The 13,481-nt window shown below is 28.1% G+C and overlaps 1 protein-coding gene across 1 annotated transcript; it reads right to left on the bottom strand.

Annotated features, from left to right (window-relative positions):
* Positions 1-5,799: 5,799 nt before the first annotated feature.
* On the bottom strand, positions 5,800-11,490 carry MKS88_003836 (uncharacterized protein; the record flags this gene model as incomplete). The annotated part of the gene is made up of 5 exons (XM_067216965.1): positions 5,800-8,600; positions 9,084-10,010; positions 10,617-10,785; positions 11,041-11,100; positions 11,293-11,490. The coding sequence occupies 5 exons, from the start codon at positions 11,488-11,490 to the stop codon at positions 5,800-5,802; spliced, it is 4,155 nt and encodes a 1,384-aa protein (XP_067072646.1).
* Positions 11,491-13,481: the final 1,991 nt, after the last annotated feature.

Genomic DNA, 13,481 nt, shown 5'->3' with positions numbered 1-13,481 from the left:
TATTGTATTTTATTTGTTTGTCTTATTTGGCTTGATTTGACCTGTTTGGTATATATATATTTTTTTTTTTGTTTATTGTTCGCCTTTATTTTATTGCTTTTTTTTAGTACGTTTTAGCTTTTAATTATAAGCACTTACATATATTTGTGTTGTATTATGTATATAAATGCATATATTTATGCGTAAATGCGAATATATACCCGTATATGTGCTCCTTGTCGTGCATATTTTATAAACAGCTAGAGGTGATTTACAAACATTATTAGGGAAAAAACGCATTTAAAAATTTGGAAAAAGACTGAATTATAGCTTGTGCATTTAACAGTTTTAAGAGTTAAAGGAAGTTATACATATACAATGACAAATAATATAGGAGGTCCAAAGTTACGTGAAAGAAAGGACCTGTCGTCTATTTACATGTGCATATGTATGTATTGTATTATACTTGACACCACGTATAATTATGTATAACTTTTTTGGTGTTACGTTTAAGGGTAGTACATATTTTTTTTTTTTTTTTTTTTTTTTACATGAACATGTAAGAAATTAATTAACGGTTTTTTGTTTATAATTTTTCTTCTTTTTTATATTAACAATCAAAATAATACTATTAAGAAGTAGTTTATTTTCATTTATATGCATGAACCTGATATCAGATGAACAGACAATAATAAATAATTCTCTTTCACCTTTTCGTTATATATTTTTTTAAAGGTTTACTTGATCCTATTTTTGTATATACTTTATTAAGCGTATCATTAATTTTAATTACTCTTTTTTGATCAGAAAAAGAGAAACTAAATTGTTCCCCCTTTTATATCAATATTCATAATAACGTTAAGGTTCATCCATTGACATATTTTTTTTTTTTTTACTTCCTGTATTTTGAAGAGAATAATGATATATCAAAGTAGCACCACTTTCTTCGCACACATACATATATGCACATATATACATATGTACACACACTGCTGCCTTTTAAAAATATTAAATTGGTATATTACCAAAAAAGGAAAATTTTCAAATGTTCGCGCACTCTTAAGTAACAATAAAAGCATATTTTGTCTACGTTAGGTTAAGTCAGAAACATTACTTAATTACACTTTTATTTTTTAAAACAATTTATGCATATATTTACAAATCCTACTTTTTTAAATTATCTGAACTTATCGTGTTCATAAAAAAAAAAAAAAAAAAATTCGTAAAAAATGGGGTTGAAGTAAGTTTTTTTTTTTTTTTTTTTTTTTTTTTTAAATTGTATGGGCATGGTTACATATTTTTTTGTCTTCCGAAAAATGGAAAAAGGATGAAAGTAAATATATATGTACGTGTACATAATTTTATGTATGTTTGTACGTAAGTACTTATATAAACACATATATGCATATTTAAGTATATGTATATTTACTTATGTATATATATTTACTTATGTATGTATATTTACTTATGTATGTATATTTACTTATATATGTATATACTTATATATGTATATTTACTTATATATGTATATTTACTTATATATGTATATTTACTTATATATGTATATTTACTTATATATGTATATTTACTTATATATGTATATTTACTTATATATGTATATTTACTTATATATGTATATTTACTTATATATGTATATTTACTTATATATGTATATTTACTTATATATGTATATTTACTTATATATGTATATTTACTTATATATGTATATTTACTTATATATGTATATTTACTTATATATGTAATATGTGTAAGCAAAAATATGAATGCTGATGTTACAATCTTCTCTTGATCAAAATTTTGCTTTTTTTTTAAAAAAAAAGAAGGCACATTACAACGTTATAAATGCATGTACAAGAAAAAAAAAAAAAAAAAAAAAAAAATAAATAAATTAAATTTCAAATCGAATATAAAATCCAGTTCCATTTACAATTATGGCAGTTTCATCTTCTATTTTTTATAATAACTATATATGAATAAAAAAAAAAAAAAAAAAGGAAAAAGCAATAAATGGAGCAAAATTAACAGAATTAAAACAAAGGATTTATAAATATTTTTACATGTACATATATATACATATGAGAGTATAAATATACATGTAAATAAGTTATATACATAAACATAAATATGTACATGTGTTTACATATATATATGTAACTATGTACATATACCAATATTTTACACAAAGTTGAGGTTAATCCAATAAATAGCTATTTGAAAATATAGAGAAAAAATGAATTTTTTTTTTTTCTTATGTGATATTTTATTTTATCTGTATTTTGTTTCTGCCCAAGTAAGGCAAAATGAAAAAAAAAAGAAAAAAAAATAATAAAACAGAATAATATAATTCGCAAAATAGAAGCATTCCAACAAAAGACGTTAAAAATAGTAACATGACAAATATCGAGAGAACTAAAAGAATCCGTTAACAAACTAGTGAAAGAGTTGTTTAATTTTATATGCCGTTCATTTATTTTATTTACAGACAGGAGTAGTGTATGATGAAAACCAGAAGAGCGTTCAGTTCCATATTACCTTGTGGTAATCATATGTATATGTATAATATATATATGTGTGTATGTTTGTATTCTATACATACCTACATGCACCTACGTTTGTATCTATGTGTGCGCATATGTTTATATATTTTTATAAACATTTGCGCCTATGTGATTACATTTTTGTGCATATATTGTTGCGTTTATATTTTTACGTTAATCTTATAATATGAACTGAAAAGAGCTAAAAAACAGCTATTATATATGCTGTAAATTTTCCCCAAATATACACTTGAATAGTTCATAAATGCATAAATTGCAAATAAGCAGCAGTTGCGTATAAATGATATAGAATGCACTTGCATCTGTGTAAACGTGTTCATATTTTTTATTTTTATTTTATCTAAATTGTTTTTTATTTTATCTAAATTTTTTATTTTATCTAAATTGTTTTTTATTTTATCTAAATTTTTTATTTTATCTAAATTGTTTTTTATTTTATCTCATTTATTTTTTATTTAATTTTTTTTTCCCCTTTTATAACAGGATCGTGATAACTTGTATCATTGCATTCCTTTTGGGAACCTATGCCACGCTTGAAATCTCTAAAGTAAAAATTGAAAAAATACTTTTTATAGTTAAATATGCAATTGCGTATGTGTATACAAGTAATTATGTGCATATATATGTAAGCTCCTCTGCACGTATATGTATATATATGTGCACGTATTCATGTACGTACATTTATTCAATTTATATAGACAAAGGACTCATTGCTGTACTCAAAGATTAACACATCCAACAACGCAAAATGAAAGACTAGAGAAAATCAGCATTTAATTTTTTTTTTTTGTTTTAAAGTATATTATCCTTTTATTTTGAGAAATAAAAAAAATTTTCTTTTAAAAGACATTATTTCCTCATAATCCTTTTTACTTATTTCCGATAATGGTAATGATGTGTTGAAGATAAAAAAGAGTAGTGGAATGTTGCATATATATATATATATATATATATATATACTTACATACATACGTACTCGCATACATAAATAGATGCATACATACATACATACATATATACATACATATATACTTACATTTATATGTATAGGTGTGTAAACGCAATCTCGCTTATTTCACGTTTCATAATACATACCATATATGTGCATATATACACGTTTTATTGCATAAGGACGAAATTTAAATCGTATCATTACTTCTCATCCTTGTACTTTATTTTTACTCTGTTATCTTCCATATATTTTAATTTTTTTTTTTTTTTTTTTTTTTTGTATTTCTTGTTTTAAAATTATTTTATATATATAAGATATTACAGCATTATTTTATATCTTTATTTTTTCAAAATTTATATTTCTACAATAAGCAAAAAATGTGCAACGTTTGATTGATATGCTAAGGACAGACTTGTTACGCACAAACATAAGTTATGCACATGTATATAATATTTTCGCTCTTCCCTTTTTTCTTTTTTAATTTTCATAAGAGTACCATTTTACAGAAATGAACACAAAAAATGTTCGTTTGATTGCATATATTACATATATATTTGAATTTTGTATGTGTCAACACTCGCAAAAATAAAGTAAAATAGAATAAAATAAAAAATAATAAAACAAAATGAAATAATATTTTCATAGAATATTATAAATTAGTTTGAAAAGGTAGCATTGGAATATTTATTACTACTCGAAAACTTGAGGTGAACAATTTTCCTTTCCATTTTAAGCAAGTATTTATTTTAAAGCATGCGTATTAAGTTTAACACCTATTTCTTTGCATTTTTTAAATTTATTTTTATCTTTTTTTTTTTCAAGTGAACGTTATAAGGCGAACTTTTGATTATTATTTTGTTCAATCGTTTCTTTGTATTGTTGCTTGTTTCTTTTATTCCTTCTTTTTTTTTTTTTTTTTTTTTTTTTTGCTTCCTCTTAACTCTTTCGTATGAACTATAGTAGTAAAAATATTTTTTAAACAAAAAAGAAAAAAAATTTTGAACACGTTGTAACACCAGTGACTGTAAACATTGCTATCCATTCTTTTTGAAGACTAAGCAGGAAAGTAAAAATGAAGAAGATCTTTTATTGGTGTACATTTGTCGTTCTTGGTAACAAAGAAAAAAAAAAAATGCACACACACACAAAATAACATACAACAAATAACATATAACGAGTAGCAGTGAAACCAATATAATACCTAAGCATCAGTTAAAAATAAATGTTGAACATCCTTTTTTTTTTTGTATTAGCTGAAAAGATAAAATGTGAGTCATTAATTTTAATAATGAACATTTCCAAAAATTATCAGGCACAGCAATCCCGTTAGGCATATCTGCGTTAAGCCTATGTTACCTTAATGTTGACAAGCAGAAAAATGAAGAACATTCTTACAATAACGAATATCGTAGAAAACAAAGAGAAAGTTTGGGGATGGAAAAGAAGGAAACAAATTAAACTATATTATTTTATGTTGTTATTACACACATATAATTATTCTTACCAAAGCATGACTGTGGACTGCGCATAAATTAAAGAGGTTCTGTGATATAGAGAAAAGAAAACACATACGCATACAAGCAAGCGTACATACACACACTTATGTATATCTGTATGTATATGTCTACCTTCTAAACTTCATGATGTTATAAAAGTACAACGAGCTCATAATAGTTGTTTTTAAGCATTGACAGGGCAAGAAACTTGATAACAAAATGGAAGGACAGAAAAGCTCGAAAAAAAAAAAAAAAAAAATTAGGGTTAAAAAGTTTTGTTAATTTGTTTAGCACTGGAAAAATGAAAAAAAAATAATACAAAACGTAAATTATAAACAAAACGTAAATTATAAACAAAACGTAAATTATAAACAAAACGTAAATTATAAACAAAACGTAAATTATAAACAAAACATAAAATATAAGTAAAATACTGCAAAAAACATAAAGCATAAAAAGCAAATAAATAAAACTTAACAAAGGTGTAAAACAATGAAAGGGGAAAACGGTGGTGCACTACTATTGTGCGCGAAGTGCTAAAAAGCGGAATTTTTAATCTATTTAAAACCTTTTAATCATTAAAAAATAAAATTAATAAATGAAAAGATTAGAAAAAAAGAAAAAAAAAAAAAAAAGAAAAGATATTAAATGAATTATAAGTATTACTATTATATATAAGAGAAAAGTGGAAAAAAGAAAAAAAAAAAAAAAAACCTAAGATTAATAAAACAACAAAACCAAAAGTTTTATGTGTCATAAAGTATTTCGGATAGTGCCTTTGTTTATAGGCTAATTATTTAGTCGTCCTCGTAAAGGTGCTTCTACTATTCAGGGAATTGGAAGCAGAATTAGTAGCACTATCACTAGTAGACGTTTCATTAGTAGTAATTCCAGAGGTAGTACCACCCATGGAAGCAGTGATGGTCGCTCCATTGTCACTATCACGTATTGCGTCCATAAGGTAAACGTTACTAGTTTTTCCTGTGTTGTGAAAAATATTTATCAGTTTGTCAGTTTCAGAAAATCCATGTGGGTTGTTTCCAAGATTAAAGAAGCCTAATTTATTCATTTTTTCCGAGTACTTATTTAGTAAATTATGTTTTTTGTATGAATCTTTAATTGCTTCATCTAATTCGTTTTTGGTTTTTTCATCTACAGTAAACTTTCCCATATGAGAAGGTATTGCCATATGTTTTTCTATTTTTTTTAATTTTTCATTTATTTCGTTATCTATAAATTTAGTAGAGGTTGTATTAGTAGTATTTTTTCTTTCTATATTATCCGTATATGATCTATAAGTATTTTGTTTTTCAATATTGTCATCTTCCTCATTATTTATACCATTTTCATTCCTAACTTCATCGAGTATCTTCCCCTTTTTGTGTTCCTCGTCTCCACCATCTAAATGTTTATGTAATTCTTCTTCAAGCACATTATTTTCATTACTCTCCTCGACCCTAACATTTCCAAACTTATGTTCCTTTTTGTCTAATTTGTTACTTATCTCTTTTTTTATCCTTTTCTGTTCAGTTTCCATCATTTCTGATATGTTCTTTTGCTCTGGTAGCATTTCATCAATGGCATTCATTTCTTCTGATTGGATTCCTAACTCTTCATCTATTTGGTTGTCATTCGTTTCATATAATAACTTAGCTTCGTCCGTTTCCTCTACGTTTTGAGAAGCTTCTCCTGATTGAGATTTATCATGTCTTTTTGTATTATCAGCCGAGTAGTTCGTTCCATCATCCTCTATATCATTCGTTGCATCGTTCACTGTGCCATTTCTTGCGGCGTTATCTATACCATTGTGCGCATCGTCTTCTATACCATTCCGCGCATCGTCCTCTATACCATTCCGCGCATCGTTCGCTATACTATTCTGCTCATCCTTCGATAAGTTAGGTTTTTCCCCCTTAACTTTCGAGCGCAGTTCTCTCCTTAGTCTTTCATTCAGTTCTTTGTCTTCTTCACTCTCCTGTCGTTTTAGTAATTCCTTCTCAAAGTTAATTTCTCTTTGCAGCCTTAATAACTCTTCTTTTTCCCTTTCAATTTGCATATGTGCCTTAACGTTCTTTTCGTGCATATTTTTCTTATCCTCCTCCAACTTTTTTTTTTCCTCTTCCAGTAATTTTAGTTCTTGTATTTTCCTTTGCTCTAAGAATGCTCTTTTCTTTTCTATTTCATGCTGTTCCTCCTTTATTTTTCGATGCTCTTCGAATTGCATTTCTCCTCTCTTTTTTTTCTCCTCTTCCAACTTTTTCTTTTCGTCTTCAATTACTTTCATTTGTTGTAATTTCTTTTCTTCAATGAAACCCCTTTCTTTCTTAATCCTTTCTGCCTCCTCCCTTTTCTTAGCTTCTAGCTCATTTCTTTGTTCCTCTAATTGTTTTTTCCGTTCATATAGCATTTCTTCTTTCTTACGCAGCTCCCTCCTTTGCGCTTCGGCTTCGTCACTCGTCTGCTTCTTCAACTCGTCATTTGTCTGTTGCTTCTTCGCCTCTTCACTTGCCTGCTGCTTCTCCTCCTCCTCCACGTTTATTTGCTGCATTTTCTTTTGCTCAATAAACTGCCTTTCTTTCTCAACCCTTTCTGCTTCTTCTACCCTTTTCTGCGCTTCGAATTGATCTTTTTGCTCCTCCAGTTGTTTTCTCTTTTCATGTGGTATATTCCCTTCCCCGAGCAACTCTGTTCTTCGTTCCGCCTTCTCTTCATAAATGTTTTGCTGCTTCATCGCTTCCTTCTCATACGTCTCTTGCTGATTCATTGCCTCCTCCTCATACACCTGCTGCTGCTTCATCGCCTCTTCTTCCTCATACATATCTAGCTTCTCCACCGCCTCATTAGGTTCCTTTGGCCCTTTCCTAAAAATGGACTTACGGGGTGTACTACTACTCATTAGGCTGTGGCTAGTAAAAACTGACTCTTTCCCATTTTGCTCATTTTGCCCATTTTGCTCATTTTGCCCATTTTGCTCATTTTGCCCATTTTGTCCATTTTGCTCATTTTGCCCATTTTGCCCATTTTGCCCATTTTGCCCATTTTGCCCATTTCTTCCAATTTGTCCAATAGTGTTACCGCTTATTTGAGCGGGTGTAATATGATGAGGGTCTACTACAACTGTGGAGGATACCACATGCCACCACGCCTTTTCCCCTTTTGAAGCGAACTTATATTCATCATTTAACACTCTGATATATGTAGGTGTTTTGACTGCACCCCTTTGGAAGGGAGTTTTATATAACAATGAAAGGGTGTTCTTATCATTGTTATATAACTTGGTTAATAATTTTTTAAACCATTTTGATTCTAAAATAGTCTCATCTTCTTTGTTACTCATATCATGAAATTGCCAATCAAGTCTATCAAGATATACAACAGGGAGGAAATAATAAAGAAGACGAAACGAATTACACATACTTTTATGTACATTATCAGGTTTACAATAGAATTCGTATGTACTCCAAACAGTATTGTTGTCATCCAGTTTTGTGGACGTAGTTCCCTCTATGATGATTTCTCTTCTGTCTTTTTTGATTTGACCAAAGGATCCATATACATTCATACATTCAAAGGAACCATACTGAGCATTCATAACTTGATTAGGTGATAACACATTATGAACAAAAAAAAAGACAAAATAAACAAATAGGATAAAATAGCAATATTGAAATGTATATTTAAATATGAATCTTTGATTATTTAAAAAGAAAAGAGATAAAACTAGCAGACAAATTAAATGAATAAAAAATAAAAAATTCCAATATAAATTAACAAAACCATGAAAGAAAATTATGTTAGAGTATATTAGTAGTAAACCACTGAGTAAACCCATTTGGCTAATTAAATATGATAACACATTGTTTGTATATAAAAATAAGTAACACATATATATTGTCAAAAGGAGTACATAGGAGTAGAAAAATAAAGCGCTATTTTTACAGTATGCAATGGATAAAAAGGTAAGGATTACAACTAACGTAGAACAAAATATATGAACAATTATTTCTAATGATACGTTGTAATTTCTTCTTATATATTGTAACCCATTTTGCAAAATTAACCACTTAAATATAGTACATATGTCGTTTTTTACATTTATGATATAACTTACATTGATGATGGCATTTCCATTTTCGTTTTCATTATTATTATTATGACTATTATTGTAAAAATTGATTTCTCTACTTGAGCATTTTCCTGATATTAGACACTCCTCTTCCGTTACTGCCCTACCTCCTTCATGTTCAATGTCGATGTTGAAGTACGAGTCATAAATTTTATTAATCTCCTCTTCACCAACCCCAGTACAATAAAATATATTGAAACTTTTAAAGTAACGCTGACTCTTATTCTTTTCTGCTAATTTTTCCTTAACTACTTTAAGGACTTCATTTCGTTTCGACTTGAAAAAAAAAGGAAGTAAAACTTTATCATCAAAACAATACATCAATGGTGCTAGGAGTAACAGGTAGAATAAATAAAAATTTCCAGTGATAAAATTTAAAACGCAGTAAAAAAAAAGGACACTACCTCCAACTAGCCGAAAAGATCTAATAGGAAATAAAACAAAAAAAGAGAAAACACATTCACATATTATACAAAACAAGTTGTCCAATTTACTAACTAGAACACTCGAATGAAATAAATATGATATAGTGGAAGGTAGTGGCTGAGTTTCATATAAGTAATATTTTCCTTCCAAACGACTCCATAATTCGCTATTCTTGAATCGAATTAAACTTGTACCTAACAATACTTTAAATACAAAAAACCTACATATGTATTTCATTAAACAAGTTGTCGAGTATTTACTCTTTAAGGGGTTTTCCCATAATGGTATAACAAACAAACATAGGAACACTAATTCCAGTAACTCTATTTCAAATACATAGTTAAACCATATATTCCCTATGCTATAAATCGACTGAAGAATGATATATATAGGTACCACAGTCACTAAGTTTATGCGGTTCAGGAGAAGGCTAACCACACTTAACATTATGCCTTAAGGGGGAGGGGAGAGGATGGAATAAAAAAAAAAAAAAAAAAAAGGAAAAAAAAAAAAATAAAATACAACATACAGCGCAGTGGTTACAATGTAAAACAGCGGCTAGATTGGGCGCATCTGCGTGCACCACCCCGGTGGGCATCATCACACTGTCGACGAGGATATACATATGCATGCGTATGTATATCTATAGATATCGCGTTGTAATGTGCAATTGCCCGCTGTGGGAACACATTCTGATGTCTGTTTTGTATTATTTAGTACTATTTAGTACTATTTTGTATTATTATTATTATTATTATTATTATTATTATTATTATTATTATTATTATTATTATTATTATTATTATTATTATTATTATTATTATTATTATTATTATTATTTATTATTATTATTTATTATTATTATTATTATTATTTATTATTATTATTTATTATTATTATTTATTATTATTATTTATTATTATTATTTATTATTATTATTTATTATTATTATTTATTATTATTATTTATTATTATTATTTTATTAATATTTTATGTTATTAATATTTTATGTTTTATTTTTTTTTTTTTTTCCTTTGCTTTTTCTTAGCTGCACTCACCTACGAGCGGCAAGAGGTTAATAACAAAATCGGTAACTGGAAGGAGCCAAAAAAGGGAGTGAAAATTCTGAAATTTTGTCCATACATTTTCCCCCCTTAACTCTTCAAATACTCTGTTGACGTATTCCCTTGCTGGTGTGAGTCCGTCCTTGCCGATAAGTGCTACATTCTGTGTGAAGAGAAGGTATCACGTGAGGGCAGAAAAAAAAAAAAAAATTAATAAAAATAAAACAAAAAAATTAGCACTAAAAAATATACGATATGTAAGAGGAACAATGTGCCTTCCTTTTTGACCCTTTGGGTGAGTTCCTTCATTTATTTTGCATTTTTTTGAAGGAGTCGCATTTTTTACACAATCGGAAAATTTGTTTGTTTATTTTATTCTTTATTTTTTCCTTGTTTTTTTTTTTTTTTCCTGCTTCACCTGATTCCAAGATACAACAAAAGAGAAGAAGCAAGACAACAGAATTATTCTCGTGTAAATCTGCAGAGATGTATGAGCATGTGCATTAGTCTTTACACATTTGCAGTTTTTCTTTTTTTTTTTTTTTTTTTTTTGGTTTACTAAGATTGGTTCAAATTCATTGCACACGCTTAATATGCAACTGATTATGGAGCTGCTTGTACAACTGTGTGTGCTAATTCAGTTTGCTACTTGGCTTTTTCCTCTGCTTACTATTTGTGCGCACCAGAATGTGTTTTCCAAGGCTTTGCTTTTGTACTGGAATGTTTCACTACTTGTCGAGTTTTGTATAAACGTTTTTTCAAAAAAAATTTTTATGTAATTTTTTATTGTGGTTAAACTTTGAATACTGTCTATTTCTTTGTTATTGATCAAAATTTTTGTTGATTTGTTTATGTCATTTTTTTCCATTTTTTTTTTTTTTTTTTTTTTTTTTTTTTTTCTTTTTTCTTTTCTTTTTTCCTCTCTACCCTGGGTCCATACACACACACTTAGCACTTTTTTTGCTTTTACGCGTTGAATGTTTTTTAAATATTTATATATATATATGCTTTCCTTATGTTTATGTAAAAATGATGAAAATAAAAAGAGTTAAGTGAAACAACATTATTATGTCTATCAGTTTAAGGAGGTCTACTTTTTTATTTCGTTTCTCTACATTTGCGTGTGTATGAATATGCATATGTGGGTGTACACAAGTACACATATGCGCAATATACATATATGTATATACATGTACATGTAAATCGAACAAAAAAAATGAAGATTAAACGTGTAAACCCTAAAAGAGTACGAAATTGTATGATGGCTTTTTTTTTTTTTTTTTTTTTTTTTTTTTGTTAGCAGCTATGCTGGTATTACAGTAAAAATGTTAAGACGTTAAATAGGTATTATTCCAAAGGATTTAGCGTGTACGGTACACATATATACATGCACTCACCTATACACATACATATACCCATAATTATACCCGTATACATACCTACACACATACCCATACCCATACATATATACATGTATATACGTGTAGTACATATATTTAAGTCAATGTACATGGTGTGTCAAATTAAGATTTACTAGAAAACGTACGTACACTACCCTTTAAATTTAGTTTCACCTAACGTACATATGAATTGTAAAAGTGCGCCGGTACGTACGGCCGTACACATGCATGTGTTTATTCGTTTATTCGTTTATGCATGTACATATACATATATATGTACAATTTTTCTTTTTTTCTTTTTTTTTTTCCTTGTTCGAAATGTATGCATGAAGGGTGCGCATGTATATGCACGTTACTGGACGCGAACAGAATGCTTAAAGGCATCAAACGTCAGATGCCGCTAGGGATAAAAATTTTTTTTTTAAAAAAAATCCTGCTGAGCATAAAATTCGAAGGTGTGAACACAAACATATCCAATTGTACATACGTATGTGTTAATGTATGTATGTATACACATACATATACTGATGCATACACTATTAACAGTGTTGTACGCTTTTGCTATATGCGGATAATGTTTTTTAAAAAAAAAAGAAAAAAAAAAAAAAAAAAGAGCAGTGCATACTATAACATAACATATCTAAGACGAGAAGAGAAGAGAAGAAAAGAAGAGCGGAACAAAGTGAAAAATAAATACCATATGTACAAGTCATATTAACAAAAGTTATAAGCACTAAGCGTTAATCTGTTTATGGTCTATATCGATACCATAAAAAGAGGGGTACACAGAAGGGTAAACAGAAGGGTATACAGAGTGGTAAACAGATCGACAGAGTAGTATATATGTAGGGAACAAATTAGTACAATGACTGTATCGAACGATATTAAGTTATTGCATTCATTAAGAACAATTTTTAATTCTCTACAATACATATAACATATAACATATATACATTTATGTAATAACACAAAACTGTATTTTCACTTACTGCTAAATTATTTTCATTCATATATATTACGCTCACTCATAGTACTTGTTAACGTACGGTTATTTCCTCTTTATATTCCTTTACGTGGCAAGTGCTATATTAGCAAGCACACAGGAAAGTTCGATAAAAAATTGAACATCGATTTTTTTGAGATACCAATGTTTCACTCTTGCTTATTATTTTTCATTATTTCTTTGCATTTCCAATTCCTCTGCACCCTTGTCTTATAACCCTACAATTATTATTTTTTTTAATTTCCAATGTATAATACACACCGTGTGCTCACGATGCCCTCGTGGAGTACCCCATTTCCCGTCATTCCGACCATTTTAAAATTAACAGTGCACATATACATGTGCACGCACAGGTATATTTGTATATACCCATATAAATGCACTAACATAAATGTACTCATACAAATATACATAAATAAACATATATATATATATGTATATGTATATGTATACATA

This window comes from Plasmodium brasilianum, chromosome 11, assembly GCF_023973825.1.
Source record: "Plasmodium brasilianum strain Bolivian I chromosome 11, whole genome shotgun sequence".
Classification (NCBI taxonomy): Eukaryota; Apicomplexa; class Aconoidasida; order Haemosporida; family Plasmodiidae; genus Plasmodium; species Plasmodium brasilianum.
Note: the sequence above shows the minus strand (reverse complement) of the source record. Positions and strands in the feature narration are given on the sequence as shown.